This window comes from Mirounga angustirostris, unplaced genomic scaffold (genome assembly GCF_029215605.1).
Source record: "Mirounga angustirostris isolate CCGP_5_RB_7025 unplaced genomic scaffold, mMirAng1.0.hap1 SCAF_6, whole genome shotgun sequence".
NCBI classification, from domain to species: domain Eukaryota; kingdom Metazoa; phylum Chordata; class Mammalia; order Carnivora; family Phocidae; genus Mirounga; species Mirounga angustirostris.
Genome location: NW_026991714.1, coordinates 77,861,537 through 77,886,052, shown reverse-complemented (window position 1 = coordinate 77,886,052; position 24,516 = coordinate 77,861,537). Strand labels below are relative to the sequence as shown.

The window sequence follows — 24,516 nt, the reverse complement described above, 5'->3', positions numbered from 1 at the left end:
CTCTGTCCTTCCCCCCTGCGTCTGTGAACACTCGCTCGTACTCGCTCTCTCTCAAGTAAGTAAAATCTAGGGCACCGGGGTGACTCAGGCGGTTGGGCGTCTGCCTTTGGCTCAGGTCATGATCCTGGGATCCTGGGATCGAGTCCCGCGTTGGCTGCCCCTGCTCTGTGGGGAGTCTGCTTCTCCCTCTCCCTGCCGCTCCCCCTGCCTGTGTTCTCTCTCTGTCAAATGAATAATAAAATCTTAAAAAAAAGAGTAAAATCTTAAAAAAAGAAAAAATTATGTACTTTTAAAAGACATTAATTTGTATAAAATAACTTGCTCTGCTATAAACATCATTAAGTGTTTTGTTTGGTACTTAAATGACATTTTTGGAATGAAAATTATAAAGTAATACATAACTCCAACAACAACAAAAAAGGATTTTATTGTATTAAAGAGTACTGTATTAACTTGCTACAGTTTTGTAACTTAGGAAAGGTATTACCTTCCTTGGATTTGTACTTTAGGACAATATGCTGTAACGTTGGCTTATGATGTTCCCTGAAAAAAATAAAGTCAACCCAGAATTTTGCAGCACTCCAAATGTAGAGAGAACAGCTGTTCACATCTTTTAGCATTTCACGTTTGACTAACTTATAAATTGCCAGGTGTTAAAACCATGGTTCTGTAATTGCTAAAGCATGATACATCAGGAGATAATTACTTTTTGAAGTAATTGTGACCACAAAACATCTTTTTTACATGAAGAGCTGAATGTTATTTGGAATTACTCAAATGATGTCTTTCTGAAGCATAAATCCCAGGTACTTAGTGTTTTTAATACTATGGTGCAACTGCAGGGAGCGGGGGTGGTGGGGAAGAAAAAAAGTGATAATGAGAAAAAAAGCACTGATCTAAACTAAGCACTACATGAATTGCTTTGGAGCTTGTATTTATGGGAAATCCTTATTTTGGATGCCAAGGGGCAGCTGCAACATAAAAAACAATCCAGTAAATGTATTTTATTTCAAATTTTGTAGCAAGCAATTATCAACCAGTAAATACCCTTGATACTTGCAATTGTTACATACAGAGTATTTTAGTTAGAAAGTAATTAGCTCTTGCCTGGATTCTGTAATGCTTAATGTGATAAACTCATAAGGTTTCCTGTAAAACAAACCAGTTAATTTAGGCACATAACCACAGAAAAAGTATACCAAACTATTTAAAAATTAGTGTTTTTCTACTTAAAATATTGTTTAGCTTAAGACTTCTTAGGACATTGGTAAAATCAAGTTAAATCCATGATTTTTTTTTTTTTTTTTAAGATTTACCTATTTATTTTAGAGAGAGAGATAGAGCGCACAAGCAGGAGGGGCACAGGGAGAGGGAGAGAAAATCTCAAGCGGACTGTGCTAAGCACAGAGCCCAATGTGAGGCTCGATCTCACCACCCCAAGTCCATGACTTGAGCTCGAAACCAAGAGTCAGACGCCTAACCAGCTGTACCACCTAGGCACCCTCCAATAAGGTTTTTGATTACTTTTTGCAACTGAAGATGGTTTTTACAATTGAAATAATATTTCAGCTAAAGAGAACATTGCTAAACATTGATATTTGATAAAAAGTTGCATTCTATGATTTCTGTAAATTATACTTGTTCTGAAAAAGGTGCAATGCCCTAATGGTAAAAAAATTTCTAAACAAACAAAAGTAAATATAAAGTCCATTAAAGTAGACATAAATGTGAAAGCCAAAACAATACACATTTAAAAATAACAGAGGAGATTATCTATGTGACCTTAGAGTAGGAAAATTAATTTTAAAGAGGACACAAATGACAGCAACATTAACAAATTTAATAAACTAATCCAAGGATCTGGAAGGTTTTCCTTGTAAAGAGCCAGAAAACAAATATTTTAGGTCTCGAGGGCCAGATGGTCTCCATCATTTCACTCTCAACTCCACCCCTGAAGCCACAGATCATACACAAATGAATAGGTAAGGTAATAGGTAATAGGTAGGGATTTGTGAGAGGAGCACAAGGGAGGCTTTAGAAGTCCTGCCAGTGTTTGTTCCGACCTATGTATTAGTTATGTGGGCATTAGATTTGTAGTAATTCACTGAACTCTAGACTTAAAATGTGTGGATTTTTTTAACACATCTGCTATACATATAAAAATAAGATTTACTAAAAAATAAAACACATTTTAGGTTAGTGATCAAAAAAGTCATCAGAAAGGAAGCTGAAACTTGTGTAGGAAAAAAAGCTCCACATATTGATACTTAGATTTTGTAGCTAAAGTAGTAGTAGAGAGAAATTATATCCTTATATGGGCATAATAAAAAGCTTTACAATAATCTCATCTTCAACAAAAAGTTACAAAAAATAGCCTATAACCAAAGATAGATAGCTGAAGGAAGGAATAAACGTAAAAGCAGAAGCTAATTAAAACAACAGTGAAGGGGTGCCTGGGTGCTACAGTTGGTTAAGTATCTGACTCTTGATTTTGGCTCAGGTCATGATCTCAGCGTTGTGAGATCGATCCCCACATCAGGCTCCACACTCAGCGTGGAATCTGCTTAAGACATTCTCTCCCTCTCCCTCTGTCCCCATCCCTGCGCTCACGCATGCGCATGCTCTCTCTCTCAAATAAATAAATCTTTTTTTAAAAAACACAGTGAAAATCAATAAAACCAAAAGCTCGTTCCATGAAGAATAAAGTATTATCTGTGATAAACATTAGTCCAAAAAAATCAGAAAAACCATTAGGAATAAAAAGGAACAAATGAGGGGCGCCTGGGTGGCTCAGTCGTTGAGTGTCTGCCTTCGGCTCAGGTCATGATCCCAGGGTCCTGGGATTGAGCCCCGCATCAGGCTCCCTGCTCTGCGGGAAGCCTGCTTCTCCCTCTCCCTCTCCCCCTGCTTGTGTTCCCTCTCTCGCTGTCTCTGTCAAATAAATAAAATAAAATCTTTAAAAAAAAAAAAGAACAAATTAAACATTTTTATTTTTTCCCCAAATTTTTATTTAAATTCTAGGTAGTTAACATAGAGTGCAATATTGGTTTCAGGAATAGAATTTAATGATTCATCACGTGCATACAACACCCAGTGCTCATCATAAGTGCCCTCTTTAATACCATCACCCGTACAGTCCATCCCCACCCACCTCCCTCCATCAACCCTCAGTTTGTTCTGTCTTTAAGAGTCTCTTATGGCTGGGGCGCCTGGGTGGCTCAGTCGGTTAAGCGTCTGCCTTCGGCTCAGGTCATGATCCCAGGGTCCTGGGATCGAGCCCCGCATCGGGCTCCCTGCTCCGCGGGAAGCCTGCTTCTCCCTCTCCCACTCCCCCTACTTGTGTTCCCTCTCTCGCTGTGTCTCTCTCTGTCAAATAAATAAATAAAATCTTTAAAAAAAAAAAAAAAAAAAAAAGAGTCTCTTATGGCTTGTTTCCCTCTCTTCCCCCCCTCCCATACATTCATCTGTTTTGTTTCTTAAATTCCACATACGAGCAAAATAAAATTAAATATTTTTAAATGATTAAGAATACTATAGACAAGTTTATGGAAAAACATACTGACAGACAGAACTACAGTGATCACCAAAAGAGTAACACTTTTTGACCAAGTGGGACTTGTTTTAGAACACAAAGATTAGTTATTAAGAAATGTGGAAATGTAATTCAATAGATCTAAAAAGAAAAATATCATTATTCCCGTAAAATGTTAAGAAAGCATTTGGAAAAATTAAACTCTAATTTTCAATAAAATAAGACTCAAGGATACTTTGTGAACATGACAAAATCTACCTCAGTCCAAAACCAGCAGCATGCATAGCATTCCCATTCACACATATTTTGTTAGTCCTTTCATTGTGCTGCTTATTTTTTTAGATGGACAAATACAAAATCAGATCCTTTTCATCACATTATACTAAAAAAATTCTGGATTAAGGTACTAAATTTTAAAGAAAAGTCTTATTAGAAAAAAGACAGGATATAGAAAAATTTCATTAGGCCCATGGGGTCAGAAAAACAAGAATAAAAAAACAAGACATAAGAGGGTTGTATCACAATGTAAAACTTTCAGAAAGGATACTATTATGACAAAGCATATGAAGAGAAAATAATTAGTAATTATAACAAAAGATTAGCATTTAAAATATATAGGGAAGGGGCGCCTGGGTGGCTCAGTTGGTTAAGCGACTGCCTTCGGCTCAGGTCATGATCCTAGAGTCCTTGGATCGAGTCCTGCATCGGGCTCCCTGCTCGGCAGGGAGTCTGCTTCTCCCTCTGACCCTCCCCCCTCTCATGTGCTCTCTCATTCTCTCTCTGTCAAATAAATAAATAAAATCTTAAAAAAAAAAAATACATAGGGAATTCTTAAACTCAGGCTGAAACAACTTAAAAAGCCATAGGTTTATGAAAGTTGCACCAACTCAATAATCAGAAAAGTAGAAATTAAACAGTGACGTTTTACACTCTTTAGTATAAAAATAATTTTTATGTCTGGCGAGAAGGGAGGAAGTCATCTTCTAATGAGTAAGTTTACCTAGAAAAATTAGAAATCCTCATATCCTGTAACTCAAAAATACTAATCATTGGACTTTAGAGCAATAATTCTTAAATTTGATGTGTATCAGCATCATATGGGCACCTTGTTAAAAATATGGATTGCTGAGCCTTGCCCCCCAAATTTCTGTTCCAATAGGTTTGGGAGGGTACATAAAAATCTGCATTTCAGACGAGTTTCGAGGTGATGCTGCCATTTCTGGCCAAAGAACCTAACTTTGAGAAGCACTGCTCCCGAGTTTGGAGATAGACTTGCATCTATGCAGAGAGAACACGGATATTCATAGCAGTATTTATAGTAATGAAAAGTGGAAATTACCTAAATGCCTACCAATAAAATATAGTATTTAGAATATAGTGCACCCATACAGTAGGGAAAAATAGAGCATTACAAGGGATAAACTACATATGGATCAATCTCAAATTACTGGTGAACTGAGGGGAAAAATGTCCATCATATATACACGAAGATAATTTATACATTTTTAGAAGTACTCAAAACAATGAACAGTATTGTTCAACTCTCTACTCTCTCAACTCTCATATTTTTTCAGTGTTCATGTTAAAAAAAAAAAAAGACAAAGGATGAAAAATTGGAACTGAACTATAGGGCACAATGAGGAAGACTCCAAGAAAGAGCTATCAGAAGACTGGTATCAGAAGAGGACAAAGAAGACGTGCACCATCAGTTGCCAGGAGAATAATGTAGCAGTTCTTCAAGGAAAGCAATCACAATTAAATCATTGGCCACCTTTACCTAGATAGATCCCAAAAAGCAGAGAGGAAAGACCAGGACAGAATTCCATGGGATGAATTTGAATGGGAAGCTCAGACACATTTACCAGAGAATGTAACTCTGAACCATCTGCTGTGCAACTTATATACCCAACCTGGCTAAAGTCATTACGGAGAGTTTTTGTAACAGGCCTGCAGGCCATTCATTCTCCTAAACATACCAGCTTTCATAGCAGGATCAAACAAGACCTGTAAAATTAACTACTAAAATAACAAGACAAGTAAAATTAATTACTTGAACTATCTCTTGACGGTTTTAAGCACTCATTTCAGGGCTGTCACTGGAAGGTTACCCACTATGTGTCCCTATATTAAGACCAAAAGAGATATCTTCCAAGAAGTCCTTGTGTTTAAAAAAAAATTCTGTCTGTATCCAAAATACAGTGTCTTTCTTTTTCCGTGGCTATCAGAAACATCAGAGACGTATTTGTGAATCAACTTAGAAACTCTAAGATACATAATGATCAGTATGTATCTACAAGCCAACTTGGCCCTGCTTCTGATCTATTACTTTATATTTTCTGTAAAGTTACATTTTTATCTATTACTAATTTTCCCCATCTTAACAGATGGAGTCCTACAAATCTCACAGAGTCCACTGTAAAATAAAGTGGGGAATGAATAAATAACCTACCTGGGATTTGTTCATTTTCTGCTGTCTTGGAAAAATGTAGACAACTCTGAAGACGTGCTGGGTTACAACAAGAGGGATGGGTCATGGAAGATCTGGCCTGCCGGGGGGGGGCTCCTGAATCCTCCTGCCCTACAAAACTACACATACCCAATAGACAGGAAGAAGAATGTCAGTACCTCTGACCTTCAGATGTTCAAACACCACCTATCTAAGTGACTCTGATATAATCACGCAGTAGCTCCTGGGCATAACATTTTCCGCTGGGTAAATGTAAATATTTGCTCCCTGAGGATTTAATAGTTTAAACTTCTCTTGATGCTCACACACAAATTTTTTTTTTTTAAATAAAAAAACTGGTTTAAACAATACACCCAGTGAAGTAACATTAACTCTTCACCGAAACTGTTGTAAAAATACTCGCGACTAATCTGTTATCAATTTCCCTGTTACTAAACCTTTGGTTAGTGATTCCACAGAAAGCTATAAAAAGCAGGTCTTTAAGGAAAGGTCTAGGTTTCAATTTCTGTATCTTGCCGTTTCTCAAAGGATCTTTTTAATGTAATTTGCTTTTCCTTGCGTGGAAAGCAGGGAGTTCTCTCTCATGAGTCAGGAGACAAGACTTTCAGTCTTCGCCACTAACTGATTCTGAACAAGTCAGTAACCTTCAAGAGGGAAAGATTTTTTTATAGTAAGTGAGACAGAAACAGAATTCTTGAAGATCCTTCCTGAATGCCAGGGCAAGCCAGGACTGAGCAACAGCGCGCATCAAGATGCAGTGATGGGCACGGCTGGTGAGCAGCGCAGACTCCAGGAAGGATAAAGGCAGAACCGAGGGAACGGGGTCGCCCCGAGGCGGGGTGGTAACCGCGCAGCCCCGGCAGGCGGACCCCGTTCCCCCGACTACCGCACGCAACCCCCCGCCGCGTAGGCACACGCCCTCCCCGCAGCGCCGTCCCCTTCCCACCGGTTCCGACACCCACCGTGCACACGCACACGCCCTCTTCCTGCGGCCTCCGGGACGGGGCCCCACGGACAGCACCGCACGCTCCGCGCAGGGGCCGATCACGTGGGGTCCCGACCCCTAGTCCTGATGCAGACGTCCCCGTCCTGCCGTCGGGGGGTCCGCCGAACTCCTCCATACTATCGGGCACCGACCGCCTACCCCCGACCCGCGACCCCCGGGCAGCACGGCGCACCCCTCGGCCCTCGTCCAACCGTCTCGGGCTCACCTGTCGCTCCGTCGTCGTGAAGCACCGGCCCCAGAAAAGCGCAGAGCATAAGCGGCCCGAGAATAGCCTCCCACGCGAGAACTGAAGAAAACGGGGTGTGGGGGGAAGACGGAAGTGCACGGAGACAGGAGGTGGAACCAGGCCTGCGCAGAACCAGGCCTGCGCAGAACCGGGCAGTCCCTGCGATCAATGCCGCAAGTGAGAACGACCTTTCCCTGCTCACCACGGGCGGTGCGAGATTGGCTGAGAGTGCAGTATTTACCCAGCACATGAAAGTTTGGGGCGCTTGAGATAGTTCCCCAGGCAGTCAGAGCCGGTCAGGGACTCCCCACAGCTTACGGATTACAGACAGCCCAGGTCTTTGTGCAGCAACTGTGCAATTCAGACACAGAGCGGTCACGGAAAGGGAACCTGCATGTCACGTTCACTTTTTCAAATACTAGGAAATAGATTCCATCAATAAAATAAAAGAATGCCTAAAAAAAAAAATAGTATCCGACACCATCAGCGATTCTCTCAGAAAATGAAAAGCGAGGGGGCGAGGGCAGGGTCAAGAAACTAGTTCATCAAAAATCATGAAAACAATAAATGAAAATTGTAGATAAATCATAAAACAGACACATTCCAAAAATATATATATTCATTTACATAAACATATTCTTTCCTCTGTGGAGACATTAAGATTACTTGAATAAATGAAGATCTACCCTTTCACAGAAAGAATCGCTATTCTTTGAAAACATTCCACTAGGAATCTCAGTCTTGCATGTATTTTTTTCTCTTTGATTTTTGTGTATCTTAATGTGTACTTTGCAAAAGCATTCTCAACTTCATCTGGAATAAATAAAAATCTAAATTAGCAGACAAACATTTCAAAAAGAAAAATTCCTGAGAAGTATCAATATGCATAATATTGCTCGAATAAAAATAGTTTGGCATCTGCTTCATGGAAACAAAGCCATGATTAAGTGTATTTTTTGAATGTAGTATAATAAATGTAGCATTTCAAAGCGCTGAGGAAAGAATGAAATATTCCAAAAGCAATCCCTTCCCAACAATTTGGAGTAAAGTTATGTACATAGATCACACATGGTACAATTCACATGGATTCCAGATTTAAAATAAAACACTAATAGTGTGAATAAAAATAGAGGTGACAAGTTGTGACACCAAAAATAGAAACCATAAATTTAGTACCTGATACATTATAAAAAACAAACAACTCAGCTCTATTTTTTAAAAAAGTTAAAAGCAAATAAACAAAATTATAATTTTATATTATATTTTTATTTGAAAGAAAAGATATATTAATTTAAAAAGAGATCTTTAAATCAATAGAAAGAAAAACTTAAAATGGGCTACAGAACTAAGCACTAGTATGATAATGAATGACAAAGGTATATAAAATGAAAATGAATGACAAATATATATATATAAAATGAAAATGAATGACAAATATATATAAAAGTCCATTATGAGAATTGAAAAAATGCAAATGTTTAAGTAAAAACATGTAAGATATTGAGATTTAATTTAATTTTTTTTAAATTTAAATTTAAATTTAAATTTCTGTATAAAAGTTCACTCTGCTGTACTTTTATGAATTTTGACAAATGCATAGATCTGTGTAACCACCACCACAGTCAAAATACAGAACTGTTTCATCACAGCTCCCAAAATTCCTTCATGCTACCCTTTTGAAGTCAAACTTTCTTAACCTTTGGCAGCTACTATCTCTTCTTCATGCCTATAGTTTGCCTTTTCTGGAAAGTCACATATATAGACTCTTACCATATGTAATCTTATGAATCTGCTATCTTTTACTTAGTACAATACACTTAAGATTCATTAATGTTGTTTAGTGTATCAATACACTTGTTGGCTTTTATTTCCCAAGTCCTACTCCACGGTATGAATTTACCACACTTCACTTATCTCTTTCCCAGTCAAGTGACTTTAATTTCCAATTTGGGGAAATTATGAATAAGTAAGATACCATTTTGGAGTATAAGACTCAAACGTATTTTTAAAAAGAGTAAGACAGGGCGCCTGGGTGGCTCAGTTGGTTAAGCGGCTGCCTTCGGCTCGAGTCATGATCCTGGAGTCCCGGGATCGAGTCCCGCATCGGGCTCCCTGCTCCGCGGGGAGTCTGCTTCTCCCTCTGACCCTCCCCCCTCTCATGTGCTTGCTCTCTCTCATTCTCTCTCTCTCAAATAAATAAATAAAATCTTTAAAAAAAATTAAAAAATAAAAAAAATAAAAAGAGTAAGACAGAGTTAGGATGTGTGCCTGAGAAAATACTTATTCTTACTCACTTTTATTGAGAGTTTAATTCATGTAAACTCTCTGGAGGCTCATTTTTTTAATCAAATTCTAAAGGAATTTTAAGTGGGAAATTCCATTTAGACAACTATGCATGACTTTATAATAATAGAATTAATTTTCATTGATGTACGTACAAGAATGTTTACATCAGTCCGAGTCCAGGTGGGAAGAGAAACCTCTCAAATATGATGAGAGGGAATTTAATAGAACAGGTTAAAACAGGTATTTTAAAGGCAAAAGTGAACACCAAGGTAACAGGGGTAACAATTGCAGACATCAGCTACCACCCCAGGGTAACATGATGGAAGAAGTCAAAGAATTCAAACGTAGCCACTCAGAAGAGGATTCCACACTTGAGGAACTAGGATTCCACACCTGAAGCAGGGGAGGTGCCTGGGTCATGCTGGTATCATAGGTGCTGAGAGAAGAGCCTCGCAGAACTGGAATTCAGACCTTCAGGGGGTGCTGTCCAGTTACTGCAGGACTGTCAGAAGGGCATGGTGGGGTAATGCCTCTGAGGGGTGTCCCGCTCAGCTGGTGCTGCTGTCAGAGAGGGATCAATATGGCTACATGTGGGAGAGCTAAAAGAAGCTGGAGAGTGAGCGAACCTGCTGGGATTAGATCCTAGTGATGGTTGCAGAACTTTGTGAATATACTTGAAACCACTGAATTTTCTGCTCTTAATGATACGTGAATTATATCTCAATTTTTAAATACTTCAAAAAAAGAAGCTGTAGTGTACCACTAGTGGCCAAGGTGAAGGGCCATTGCTAGGGTGATGTTAAGGAAAGCACTCTGCAAACAGGAAGAAGGAAGTTGCTCCTCCCATAACCCTGTCCTCCAAACTTCCTGTAGGGTCTCCTAGGGCAAAGCCTAACAGGCAGCAGGGACAAGTGTGAAATGTGGTTTACACAGTTCCAAGCATCAATATCGCAATGCACAGTAGAGAATGCTAGGCTTAGTGTAAGGAGGCAATAACTAAAACTAACAGGATTCCTCACAATTTAATTTATAAAAGCAAATACTAGAAACAAAATGTCCTTGAAGTTTGTGTAAGCAAAATAAATTAAGGCCATATAGTGGAACGCTATGTAACCATTAAAAGTGGTAATGTAGAGGGGCACCTGGGTGGCTCAGTTGGTTAAGTGCCCGACACTTGATTTCAGCTCAAGTTTTGATTTCAGGGTCCTGAGTTCAAGCCCCATGTTGGGCTCCATGCTAGGCATGGAGCCTACTAAAAAAAGAAAAAACTGGTAATGTAGAGGTATACTAACTTACATAGGGGGTTGGTTACAAAATACTTTGAAATTAAGAATTTGGTTTATGTAAGCATATTTAAGACAAGATCACATTTAAAAAATGTACTAGAGAGGGGTACGTGGCTGGCTCGGTCAGTAGAGCATGCAACTCTTGATATCAGGGACATGAGTCCGAGCCCCACACTGGGTGTAAAGATTACTTAAAACAAAAGTGAGAAAAAAAATGTACCAGAGAGTGACATCAGCATGATGGCAGCATAAGACATTGGTTCCTCCTTTTTCTCTCCCTTTTTAAAAAACTAATTTGACATCCATCCACGAACAAAAATGGGTTGATGGGAGTTGTGGAACCCAACACTATATGCCAAGAGACCCAGAATGAGTCTCCTCTACCTGTGTACCTATTAACAGGCACGCAGTCCTTACTAAGAACTGCAGAACCAACAGAGCCAGCAAACCTGCCCAGTGCCTTTTGCCCTGGTTGGGAAAACAACTGGGAGAGTGCTCACCTAGGACAGATGAATGGTAAAGAAAATACACACACATGGGAATATTATTCAGCCACAAAAAGAGAAATCTTGCCGTTTGCAATACAGATACACCTTGAGGGCATTATGCCAAATGAGATAAGTCAAACAGTGAAAGACAAATGTTGTATGATCTCACTTATATATGGAATCTTTAAAAAAAAACAAAAACAACCAAAATCATAATACAGATGGGGGGTTGCCAGAGGCAGAGTGTGGGGAGTGGGTGTCATGGGCAGAGGGGCTGAAAAGGTACAAATTGCCAGTTACAAGATAAATAAGGCTGGGGATATAATGTTTGGCATGGTAAGTACAGTTAACAATACCGCATTGTATTTTGAAAGGTGTTAAGAGAGTAGATCTTAAATTTCTCATCACAAGAAAAAAACCTGTAACAATTTGTGATAATGGATGTTAACTATACTTATTATGGCAATCACTTCACAATATATATATGTGCCAAATCATTATGTTGTCAACCAAATGCTTACCCAATGTTATATGCCAATTATATCTTAATTTTAAAAACTATCCAAAGCCAATTATATATTCAATGCAATCCTATCAAAATTTTAATGGCATTTTTCACAAAAGAGAAAAAACAATATTAAAATTTGTATAGAACCATAAAGACCACGAATAGTCCAACCAATCATGAGTAAGAACCAAGCTGAAGGCATCACACTTCCTGATTCCACACTATACCACAAAGCTGTAGTAATTAAACTAGTATAGTATTGGCATAAAAATAGCTGGGAAGACTAATGGAACAGAATGAAGAGTCCAGAAATAGACTCATGCATATACAGTGAACTAATATTTGACAAGGGATCCAAAAATGTTCAGTGCAGAAAGACAGTCTTTTCTTTTTTTTTTTTTTTTTAAGATTTTATTTATTTATTTGCCAGAGAGAGACATAGTGAGAGAGGGAACACAAGCAGGGGGAGTGGGAGAGGGAGAAGCAGGCTTCCCGCGGAGTAGGGAGCCCGATGCGGGGCTCGATCCCAGGATGCTGGGATCATGACCTGAGCCGAAGGCAGACGCTTAACAACTGAGCCACCCAGGCACCCCGAAAGTCAGTCTTTTCAATAAATGGTACTAGGAGAATGAGATAACCACATGGAGAAACATGAAATTGGACCTCTATCTTATATCACTCACAAAATTAACTCAAAATAGGTTGAAGACTTAAACATTAAGACCTGATACCATAAAACTCTTAGAAGAAAACATAGGGTAGAAGCTCCTCCACAATGACTTTCTTGGTAATGATTGTTTGGACATAACACCAACAGCACAGCACCGAAGAAAAAAAATCAGCAAGTAGGACAACATTAAACTCAAAAGCTGCTACACAGCAGAAGAAACAATAAAAAAAATGAAAGGCAACCTATAGGAGAAAATATTTGCAAACCATGTATCAAATAAATATATAAAGAACCCCTAAAACTCAAAAGCAACAAAAATCTGATTTAAAAATGGGCAGAGGAGAGGTACCTGGGTGGCTCAGTCGGTTAAGCATCCAACTCTTGATTTTGGTTCAGGTCATGATTTCAGGGTCTTGATCTCAGGGTCATGAGATCAAGCCCTGCATCAGGCTCCATGCTCAGCAAGGAGTCTACTTGAGATTCTCTCTCTCCTTTTGCCCCTCCACCCCACTCTCTCTAATAAATAGATAAATCTTTCAAAAAAAAAAAAGGGCAGAGGAATAGGCATTTTTCCAAAGTAGGTATCTACATGGCCAAGCACATGAAAAGATGCTCAGCATCACTCATCATCAGTGATATGCAAATCAAATCCACAATGAGAGATCACCTCATACCTGTTAGGATGGCTATTATCAAAAACACAAGAAATAATATGTGCTGGCAAGGATGTGGAGAAAAGGGAACTCTTGCACACTGGTGGTAGGAATGTATGTCAGTACATCTACTATAGGTAACAGTATGAATGGTCTTCCTAAAATCAGAAATACAATTCTCATATGATCCAGCAATTCCACTAGTGGATATATACCCAAAGAAAATGAAAACAGGACACTGAAGAGATATATGCACTCCCATGTTTACTGCATTATTATTCACAATACCCAGGATATGGAAACAACCTAAGTGTCCATCAACAGATGAATGGATAAAGCAGGTGTGGTATATATATGTGTACACACACACACACACACCCAGAGTAAGAAGGAAATCCTGTCCACTTGCAACATGAATGGACCTTGAAGGCACCCTGGATAAAGTTTCCATGCCAAGTGAATTTTTCTCATGGACTCAGGTCCCAGCACAATGAACAGGAATCCCACCTGGAAGATAAAACTCTCTTATTTGAGCTCTCTCTCTGTAGAGCTAAATCACAGAGACAGAACCCCCCAAAAGAGCTTACCTTGTATTTCCGTGATCAGATTTGTTACTCATCTCCCAAGAAGTGGGCAAACCTGCAGGATGTCGCCATTCTCAGAAGCCATCAAAGACTCTGACCCCAGGTTCAGAAGGGAGGACGAGGTGGAGCTGCATGAGGGTGACACCAGCACTCTGTGCGCGAAGTGTCACTTGATTGAAGGGACAGCTTCCCAGTCTTTCCTGATCTTTCACAACCTTGACATTTTGATGAATACTGGTTGGTTATTTTGTAGAATGGACCCCACTATGTGTTTGTCTGATGTTTTCTCATGATTGGGATGATGTATGTGTGGGACAAGAATACCACTTAAGAAATGTGTGCTTTGCAGAGCATCGTATCAGGGAGTTCATCATGTTGCTATGTCTTATTACTGAGACACGTTAACCATTCTGTTAAAGTTATGTCTGCCGGGGTCTTCTGCTGTAATGTTACTATTTTTCTCATTTTAATTAATATCTTAATACTAGCATCTGTTAATGGATAGTGTCTGCAGTAATCATTGATGTGTGGTTTGCCTAATGATGGTCTTCTTATTTCCTTCATTTAGATGACTTTTAAAGATTTTAAGAAATATTTTCAATTTCAATTTGTAATTTAAAAGAAGCCCAAATCCCATCAAATCACCCATAAGACCTCCTGGGCACTTGTGCAGGAGTGGGGTCCATTCACAGGATACCAAAAATTATAAAATTCATTCAGGCTTCCTAGTTAAAATATCATTACCACATGGCAACCAGAGGTACAATTCGTATTTCATTGGGGAAGTCGGTTTTAACATTTTCCGATCCTAGACAATTAATAATAATTCAGAAATTGTATTATTTTAACATCTACAATAATAAATACCAGACTTCATGAATGCTTATGTCATTTAAAATTTGGATATCAAAACCAATCTTAAAGTAAGATGGTACCCCTTTTATATATTCTTTTATGTACATATATATGGGTTTTAAATATACAGGAAAGGAAGATGTTAAAGGTTACACCCTGAACTAATAGCAATGGTTACAGCAAGGAAGACTACCAATGTACAAGTGGTGGGTTCAAAAAAAACTAATGATTGAAAGATTTACTTTGAAATAATTTCAAACTTTAGGTAAGTTGTAAGAAAAGTGCAAAGAATTCCCATATCCCCCATAGCTAGATTCCCCAACTGTTAACATTTCACTGCATTTGCTTCGTATCTCTGTCTGATCAACTATCCTGTTATCATTATTCTTTTCCTGAGTATATGAGGCAGAGCTATGGATGTCATACATCACAATTCCTAAGTACTCCACCAGGCCTTCTCCTAAAACAAGGACACTTTCTTACAGAACCACCAACCAAATATGCAAGTCAGAAAATCAACCCTGACAGAGCACTACTGTCAAATCCACAAACCCCATTCCAATCTCAACAACTGTCCCAACAAAGTCTTTCCTTTCTGGTCCTGGATCTGGTCACTCTGGGTTTGTCCTGTGTTTCTTCATTACCAGACTTTCTTGGTAGTAACCACAGAAAAGATGGGTCAGTGTGTATGTCAGGGGCCACACAATGCAGACCATGGTGGTATTAGCCTGGATCATCTTGTCATTTTGGTGTCTGCCAGGTTTCCCCACCATAGTATCACCATTATCCCCTTTGAAATTGGTATTTGTGGAGATATATTCTGAGGTTATGCCAATAATCTGTTCCTCATCCACTCACCAATCTTAGTATCTATTAATAATGTCACTAATAATCAATCACTACTATGATGGTTACCAAATACTGGTTTTCTATTTCCATTATTCCTCATACATTTACTAGTAAGGAAGAGATTTCTCTTCTCCCCACTTACTTATTTCTACCTCAGTATGGATTCATGGCTTTCTGTTTTATACCATAGGTTATACTCCATTGTTACTATTCATTTTTGTGTTCAAATTGTTCCAGATTTGGCCAATAGGAGCATCTTCAAGATGGTCTTATAGTAACTTTTGCTATGCCCCCATTATTCGTTGAGCCATTCCTTGCCTGCTCTCACAGGAAGATGTTTTAGGCTCATCTGCTTTTCCAGGCCCAGGTCTGGAATCAGGCATTTACCAAGGACTTCTGCTTCCTTTAAGTGGAAGACAGTATCTAGAAACCAAACTCTGGAAGCTAGTGCTCATAGCTCCTGGGATGGAGTTGCTTCTGAGCAATCTCAGCATAAAGAGCTAGGAAATCTGTGTATGGAGGACATTCATACACACACACACATGCATGTGTATGTTTGTATACACACATGTATATCTGCATATACATGTGCATGTGTCGACCCACATATGTACACACACACCTATAAATGTATCTAGGTCTATCAGTGTACATATATTTAAAAAATGATCAATTCCTACCAATACCTCCAATTCTGATTCAACACCTCGGGGTTCTGTTCCATCTTCCACCTTTCTATATTTATAAATACCTTCAACAGGGAGAAACTTGGCTCCCATTTTCAATACATTCATCTTCCCCTCAATGCAATCAATCTCCAACCACGCCAACAATTTCCTCTATCTATAATCTCCTTAGCCACCAACTCCCCAGTGTCCCATGTCTCTGTGATAGGAACAGTAGTGCTACTCCGTTCCTCTGTGTGGAGCTCCTCTCTTCACCTCACTGACCTGCAATGGGACTGCTGTCCTTGTGCTGGAAGGGAAGGGAAAAGAAAGGAATAGCTGTAATTTGAAAAAAGAATATATTCCAGTATTATTTGTAAAATAAAAATAATAAAAATGAAGAAATAACGCTACAGATGGAATGTTTATGTCCCATATCACTTCTTCCCTCCAAAAAAATCATGTGACAAACTAATCCCGATGTATTAATCCTATTAGATGGCACACAAATACAATACTATTGAATGATACCAAATGTCAGTATTATTTATGTTAACTTCTATTGCTTGACTGGGTTGGGTCAGCCGACTTTTCCCACTATAACCACACTTACGTTTTACCAGCTGTCATGCTTGGCCAACAGTATATGCTTGAGGACTGCAAGGATGGAGGAGGGCAAAGGGACGTGCTTCTTCCCGGGCTTTCCGTCCACATCCTGTGCTGTCAGCACCCTAGCAATGCTGCTTCACACCCCATTCAGGCATGGGGTCTTCTGAGAGACGCAGCTAAATTCCATTTGCAGTTTTTCTAACACTCGCACACCCGCGTCATCATGCCCCATCAGATAAACCAGTGCCAGGCAACCAGCACTCTCTCCTCAGCCAGTATGGGCCCAATCCCGAGAGGCCCCTCCTCTGGGCTCCGATACCCACATCAGTGGGACAGGTTCCTTTCAGAGGCCTACACTTCAGCTCTGAGGGAGGCCCCCCCCACCCCGTCCCTTCATTTGTCCAGCCTAGAGCTGGTATCTGCGGCCTGCAGTTGCTATCTTAGTGATACATTTGGGTTTCATTTTTCCCTTTTCGATTCCTGCTATCTTTATATCTCAGTGTGCCCTTTTAGCCTTTCAGATCCCCAGTTAACAACTGTATACCAAGTTAACAGTGCTTTAGATCATATTGTTTCTGTTCAAATCACTGCTATGGTTTCTGTCTTCTGACAACCCTGGTATGTCTCACTACAATTTAATCTCAGGAAGAGTAGAACTTACATTTTATTCACTGTTGTACAATGCCTTCTACTTAATAAGTGACTAATAAATACTGATCGATTCAACAAATGTTTGTATTTATAGTCACTAAAACGTTTTTCTCACTGTGGGTTGAGGATCAGCTCTACTCTGGATAAAGTACACAATGTCCAAAATTGTATTGTTTATAATCATGAAAAATTAGAAACAAGATGCCTTTCAACAGAATTAAGTTATTTTAATAGAACGGAGTATAAGATGCTAAAAAATTACAAGAGCTACATATATAAACACGGACATAACTCAAAACCATTATGCTGGTTTTAATAAAGGAATAGTGTTCAGGATAAGGCACAAAGCGTGATGTGACAGAATGTTACTAGAACCACTGAAATTCACTATGAGTTTATACAAAGCAGCAAAAAGCAGAGAGTGAAGAGCAGTGAAATCATTGGTGTGGGGCAGTAGGGTGGTGTCCTATGGTTGGCCCATCTGGATTGTGCACCACCAGAATAATGGGGACCCGAATACAGGGCCTAGAAATGTAACAGCCACACCAAAGGATAAATCTCTATACAATAAAAATGTGGTTTCATATCAGTGAAATAGGGGTGAATGAATCAAAAGCTGAAAGATCAACTGGCTATTCATTTGGAAAAAAACAAAGTTGGATTTTTAGTTCATACCATATTTAATCAACAACAGAAAAAGGTCAGTAGACGATTCTATTCACTTTAAACACGTTTCGTATGTTTTAAAGACAAACCTGACAAAATACAAAGTTTTAGTAAGACTTTTCTTGTATCAACTCAAGAAGCAGAAATACATTTCATACTATGGAATGACAGACCATTTTATTTCTAATGTTCAAGTTCTAAACATAAATGCCTTTAGCTCTAATAACAGAAAACTCTGACCCAAACTGTTCAGTATCTGTGAGGTAGATAATATTATCTCCATTTTGCAGATGAGGAAATTGAGGCAGAAATTAAATCACTACATAGGTCACTCAAATAATAAGTGACAGACATAGAACAGCTTGTCTGAAAAAAAACACGTATAATTGTAGGAGGGAAAATGTGGCATTCTACCACACTAAATACAAATGCAGATAGTTTTTTGCTCACATAAAATCTGACCTTCACACTTAAAACTTATATAAGCATATTCTTTGGATATAACACAAATATAAAATGGGGAAAATTTCTTCAACAGGCCCTGCTTTCAATCTGTACAGAATAATAAGTACTAATGTTCAAGGCCAATTTTGAAAATTGATTCAGATGTGTACTATAAATAACTGTGTACTGAATCATTGCATACTTCAAGTAAATCTTGATTTTATCAGTCGTTATTTGGTCATCTCCTAAAAGAATAGTTTGTTAACAATGTCTATACTGATTTACACGTGCCACCAAAAAGTAGAAAACACACATGACACATGGTATTTCATGCATTCAACGCTTCTTTTAAAAAATATATACTGTGGTGTAAGAATATGATGGGACAACAATAGCATTTAGTGTCAGAAATCGTAGTGTATGTTACAAAAATTATTTAGCTAAGGGCGCATTGTTCCTACTATAACTATTTTGGAGGCTACAACAAAAATCAAGCATATAGAAAGTAGCCGTTAAAGAGCACACTCCTATGTATAAGCCTAACAAAGCTCAGAGGCTTATTATTACTCATGTAAATAAGCAGTGCTGTTACTTTGTTCACATAGACAGTGCTGTACTTTCAGTTTACATATATTATTCACATATACACTTAGTGCTGTTACTTTGATGTTTACAAAGTGCTGTTACTTTATTCACATATACATTTAGTGCTGTTACTTTGGGTTTACATATATTATTCACATATACACTTAGTACTGTTGCTTTGATGACTCAACTCACTTGTGCCTTCTCAAAGCTACATATTCCTTGTTGACTGTGACGGTCAAATAAATATCCCGTGTTAGATTATTAATAAGATATTTAGTATTGCATCCAAAACATTGCTTCCAGAATAAGATTATTTCTAGATGAGGATGTTTTCCTCACTTCCTAAACTGACAATTTTCTTTTGTTATGTATTCTCTGATAAATCAATCTTGAAATGTTTTTCAAGTTATTAGCTTTTATTCCACTCTCAATTATCTGATGGTCAATCAGATGTAGATTTTTGTGAAAATTTTCCTATATCCATTTCATTTTGGGGTGTTTCAATTCGTAAATTTCTGATTTACAAAATGCTTGACTTGATCAAAGTTTATTAAAATGAAGAATACTGAGAGCAGTTTCCCTGCCCACTGAATTCTCTGACATACAGTGTTTCTCATACCTTCATTAGATTCACAAGGTATATGAGATGAGGGATGGCTAGGATATACCATGACAACAAAAAGCCCTAAACATGTAATGGCTGAACAAATCCGAAATTAATTTCCAGTTCATGACAAAACTTACAAGTGATGTTAGAGAAGGCAGAACTCTGCGCAGGACCCTGGTATCTTCTAACCTGTGAATCTGTAATCTCTAATGATTAGCTCCCAAGTTACCCTGAGGATGATCTCCATTACCCTTTGATAAGGAAAGAAAAATGGGAGTAGGAAAAATTCCAAATGAGGTCCTTTACAAGCTTGGTATTTGTTTCAGAAGTCATATGGCCTCATGTGAATGGAAGGAAAGCTAGAAAATCTTGACTAGTTGTGTAACCACAAAGAGAAATGGGTATTGGGAAAAACAGAGCAAGTTTCTGCCACAGAGTTCCTACCCTATGTGAATTCCCTGATGATGAGTAAGCGCTGATTTCCGGCCAAAAGTTTTTCCACATTCACAACATTTATAAGGTTTCTCTCCTGAGTGAATTCTCAGATGGGTAGTGAGGGTAGATTTATGACGAAAACTCTTCCCACATTCGTTACATTCAAAGGGTTTTTCCCCTGTGTGAGTTCTCTGATGATTAATAAGAGTCGACTTTGTAAGAAAAGCTTTCTGACATTCATGACACTGAAAGGGTTTCTCTCCTGTGTGAGTTCTCTGATGTACATTAATGGCTGACAGATGACGGTAAGTTTTACCACATACATTACATTGAAAGGGTCTATCTCCTGTGTGAGTTCTCTGATGTTGAGTGAGGGCTGACTTCTGGCAGAAGGTTCTCCTGCATTCATTACATTCATAGGGCTTTTCCCCCGTGTGAGTTCTCTCATGTCGAGTGAGGGATGACTTCTCGTAAAAGGATTTCCCACATTCATTACATTTATAAGGTTTCTCTCCTGTGTGAATTCTCTGATGTGCGTTAACATCTGACTGCCGATAGAAAGTTTTCCCACACTCATTACATTGAAAGGGCTTCTCTCCTGTGTGAGTTCTCTGATGAACATTAACTTCTGACTGCCGATAGAAAGTTTTACCACATTCGTTACATTGAAAGCGTTTCTCTCCTGTGTGAGTTCTCTGATGCACATTAACGTCTGCCTGCCGATAGAAAGTTTTACCACATTCCTTACATTGAAAGGATTTCTGTCCTGTGTGAATCCTCTGATGTGCATTAACGTCTGACTGCCGATAGAAAGTTTTACCACATTCCTTACATTGAAAGCGTTTCTCTCCTGTGTGAGTTCTCTGATGCACATTAACATCTGACTGCCGATGGAAAGATTTACCACATTCATTACATTGAAAGGGTTTCTCTCCTGTGTGAGTTCTTTGATGTGCATGAACGTCTGACTGCCAATAGAAAGTTTTACCGCATTCATTACACTGAAAGCGTTTCTCTCCTGTGTGGATTCTCTGATGTGCATTAACATCTGCCTGCCGATAGAAAGTTTTATCACATTTACTACACTGAAAGGGTTTCTCTCCTGTGTGAATTCTCTGATGTAGCTTAATGTCTGACTGCCAATGGAAAGTTCTGCCGCATTCATCACATTGGAAGCGTTTCTCTCCTTTGTGAATTCTCTGATGTACCTTAATGTCTGACTGGCGGCGGGAAGTCTTCCTGCGTTCATTACATTGGAAGTGTTTCTCTCCTGTATGAGTTCTCTGATGTTGAGTGAAGGCTGACTTCTTGCAGAAAGTTTTTCCACATTCATTACATTCATGGGGTTTCCCCCCTGCATATGTTCCCTCATGTCGAGTAAGAGATGACTTCTTACAAAAGGACTTCCCACATTCACTACATTTATAAAGTTTCTCCCCTGTATGTGTTATCTGATGGTCTGTGAGAGGTGATTTGTGACTTGTTTTCCCACATGAATTAAATTCATGGGGTTTCTCTCCTGTGTGTGTTCTCTGATGCACTGTGAAGTTTGACTTGTAGTTGAATGTTTTCCCACATTCACTACATTTGAATAGACACTCATGTCTCTGTTTTTTCTGAACTTTAGTGAAATGTGACATCCTGCTGAAATTATTTTCAATCTGATTGCCTTTGCATTGTTTTATTTCGAAGGAGACCCCATGACATTTCAAGAGAGATGCCTTCTCACAGGTTTGTCCATGTCCATTATATTCACAGATTTTCTCTCCTGTGTCAATTTGCCTGTGTGGAATTACTGTGGTCTTTTTTCCTAAGGACTTTCCACCATCATATTTTAAAGTCTTCTCTGAAGATTGACTATTTACATGCTGAGTAATACCATTCTTATGACCAAGGGCTTTCTCATATTGATTATTTTCATGAGAAATCTCTTGAGTATGAGGTTTTTCCTGCTTAATATCAAGTAATTTCTCATATACATTTAACATGGGAGGCTTTTTTCTTGAAGAATTTCTCTTACTACCAACTGATATTAAAATATTTTTCAAATTCATTCCATGTAAGTCATGTTTACAAGGCATTTTTCTTAAAGGAATAAACTTTGTATTCATATTAGATGATTTTCTTAAAGCATAAACTTTCTCTGAAGTCACTGTTTTGTTGTTTAATAAAACTTGTGGCAAATATTTGTCTTGGTTTTTCTGGATTCCCTCTGTTAGGTAAGCTTTGCTGTCTTCTAGAAATGAAAATATTGAACAAACCATAAGAATTTTACAGTTCCAATGGAACTGGATTAACATACAAATGTTCTATTATATATTTGACTTTTGGTTTCAGTAGTACCTCAGGATCAAAGTGCCTTTTTCCCACCCAGTTCAAGAAAACATATGTGGAAAAAGAAAGAAAATGAAGACATAAATTCAAGAAGCAGCGAAGAGAGGATGGAAGATTCTACAGATCCAGGTATGAGAAAAATCACAGAAGTTAAGATGGGTCCAACTGAGCTAACGAAAAGTAATTGGAATCACAAGAAAAATGAGTAGACAAAGGTGTTCATGGAGAAAAAAGAGACATTAAGGAGACAGACTAGGTCTAATACTCTCAAATCTATATTTTTTAGTAACGCCCAAACAAGTTTTCATGCTTCCAGTTGAATTCCTCCTACACAATAGCAAGATAAATTTCTGAATGCACCAATGGCCTTATGTTCAAGGAAAGTCATCAGACTGTACTCTAATTCCCCTCCCAAGAGGAATGCCAACATCCCTAAATAAAGTATAAAATAATGACAAAATAAGTAATCTTGTGCCAACATAGATCTGATGTATCACCCTATTTTGGCTTTGATACTTTCATATTGCTCTACTATAGCCACTCAACAGGTGAACCTACCATGATAATCACATTTGTGTTCACTTACTTTTCCATAAAATAGCATTACCAGTGCCAAAATACTAATACTTAATTTTGGTTTATCTTTCACATTTCACACGTCCACATTTCAGGTTTCTGTTTATTATCAAAATTTAAGGATCATATATTTCCAACCAAATCCCAAGAAATGAGTAACATTTATGTTGATTTACCATTTAAAAAACATTGTCCACATTTGCTACCCAGTGCAACGAAGTCTATCCCAAGCTAAAAAACCACAACAAACAAAATTTACACCAACTAAATGCACATCAAATTTCAAGCTGCCATTCTACAACTCCCCAGTCAATATCCTCTGCACCAGTTTAGTCAGTTCTTTGTCTCATTAAATTACTCATTCTTTTTTTTTTTTTTAAGATTTATTTATTTATTTATTTGAGACAGAGAGAATGAGAGAGAGAGAGCACATGAGAGGGGGGAGGGTCAGAGGGAGAAGCAGGCTCCCTGCCGAGCACGGAGCCCGATGCGGGACTTGATCCAGGGACTCCAGGATCATGACCTGAGCCGAAGGCAGTCGCTTAACCAACTGAGCCACCCAGGCGCCCTAAATTACTCATTCTTGACTACAAGGTCAAAGTGCGTTCTCTCACTCAGAGCCAAGGCTAGGATGTACACTATTCAGTATCTAGAAAAATGACATAACACCATTATTCCAAACCTTCAAGAATGACTTTTCAAATCTTCCCACTTTCAAAACTTTCAAACTTATATTCATTCTAAATCTAAAAATAGACGAGCTCTTTTAACACAACCATAAATAGCACTGCTTTGTAATATATACTGTACTTCATCTAATGCAATATACACATATTTAACATTCTAAAATCAGAATGCATCTTATAATTGATAACAGATCTGTGATAAGCAGGCCACAATATAATGAGCAGAATATTTTTTCCTTAGTGGTTCATCACATAATGGTCTAGTTACAATCTATGGCTTCTTAGATTTGAGAGAATGACAATTTTCTTCTTAATTAAATGCTGAATTTAAAGTGGTTCATGAAATTTTATTCTCATTCTTCAATCCAGATGATGGCACACCTTTCCTTAAAGGGCAAAATAGTACACATTCTAGATTTTGCAGGCCATACCTGTCTGTCACAATGTTGAACTCTGCTATTAGAGCATGAAATTGGCCAAAGCCCATATTGTTAACAAAGGAGTATGGTTGTGTCGCAAAAACATTTTATTTACAAAAACATGTGGTAGGTCTGCAGACCATACTTTATAACCACTGCTCATAACAGGGTGTTGTTAAGTCTGATTTTCTGTGAACCTGAGTAATTTTAAATCAATAGACTTCAACACGCTGGGTGTATGAGCATTACCTGGAGAGCTTTTTCAAACACAAATGTTTAGACACTATGCCGTTTTATTCCTGAATCAGGAATTACAGGTTCATGTAAGTAATCAGACAGAGATCCTTCACGTTTTCAGAATATGAAATTTTTCCTCTCCTTGATTCCAATCAACATGTGTTTATCAAATGCCTATTTCAGGTTATA

General features: G+C 38.4%; 2 protein-coding genes across 4 annotated transcripts in view; both read right to left on the bottom strand.

The window, feature by feature from the left end:
• LOC123846390 (zinc finger protein 33B) overlaps positions 1-24,516 on the bottom strand; it is a 120,610-nt gene that overhangs the window by 94,254 nt on the left and 1,840 nt on the right. The window contains exon 1 of one of the 3 annotated variants that reach the window (XM_064594585.1): positions 7,211-7,313. The exons of the other annotated variants lie outside the window; for them this stretch is intronic. Coding sequence (XP_064450655.1) covers positions 7,211-7,259 — 49 coding nt within the window. The 5' untranslated portion in view covers positions 7,260-7,313. Of the gene's footprint in view, positions 1-7,210; positions 7,314-24,516 lie in introns of those variants that run through there. 3 annotated transcript variants of the gene reach the window in all.
• The window catches only part of LOC123846388 (zinc finger protein 84-like), a 29,457-nt gene continuing 22,480 nt past the window's right edge, over positions 17,540-24,516 (bottom strand). Inside the window, exon 6 of the mRNA XM_045877761.3 lies at positions 17,540-22,311. Coding sequence (XP_045733717.2) covers positions 20,081-22,311 — 2,231 coding nt within the window. The 3' untranslated portion in view covers positions 17,540-20,080. The remainder of the gene's footprint in view (positions 22,312-24,516) is intronic.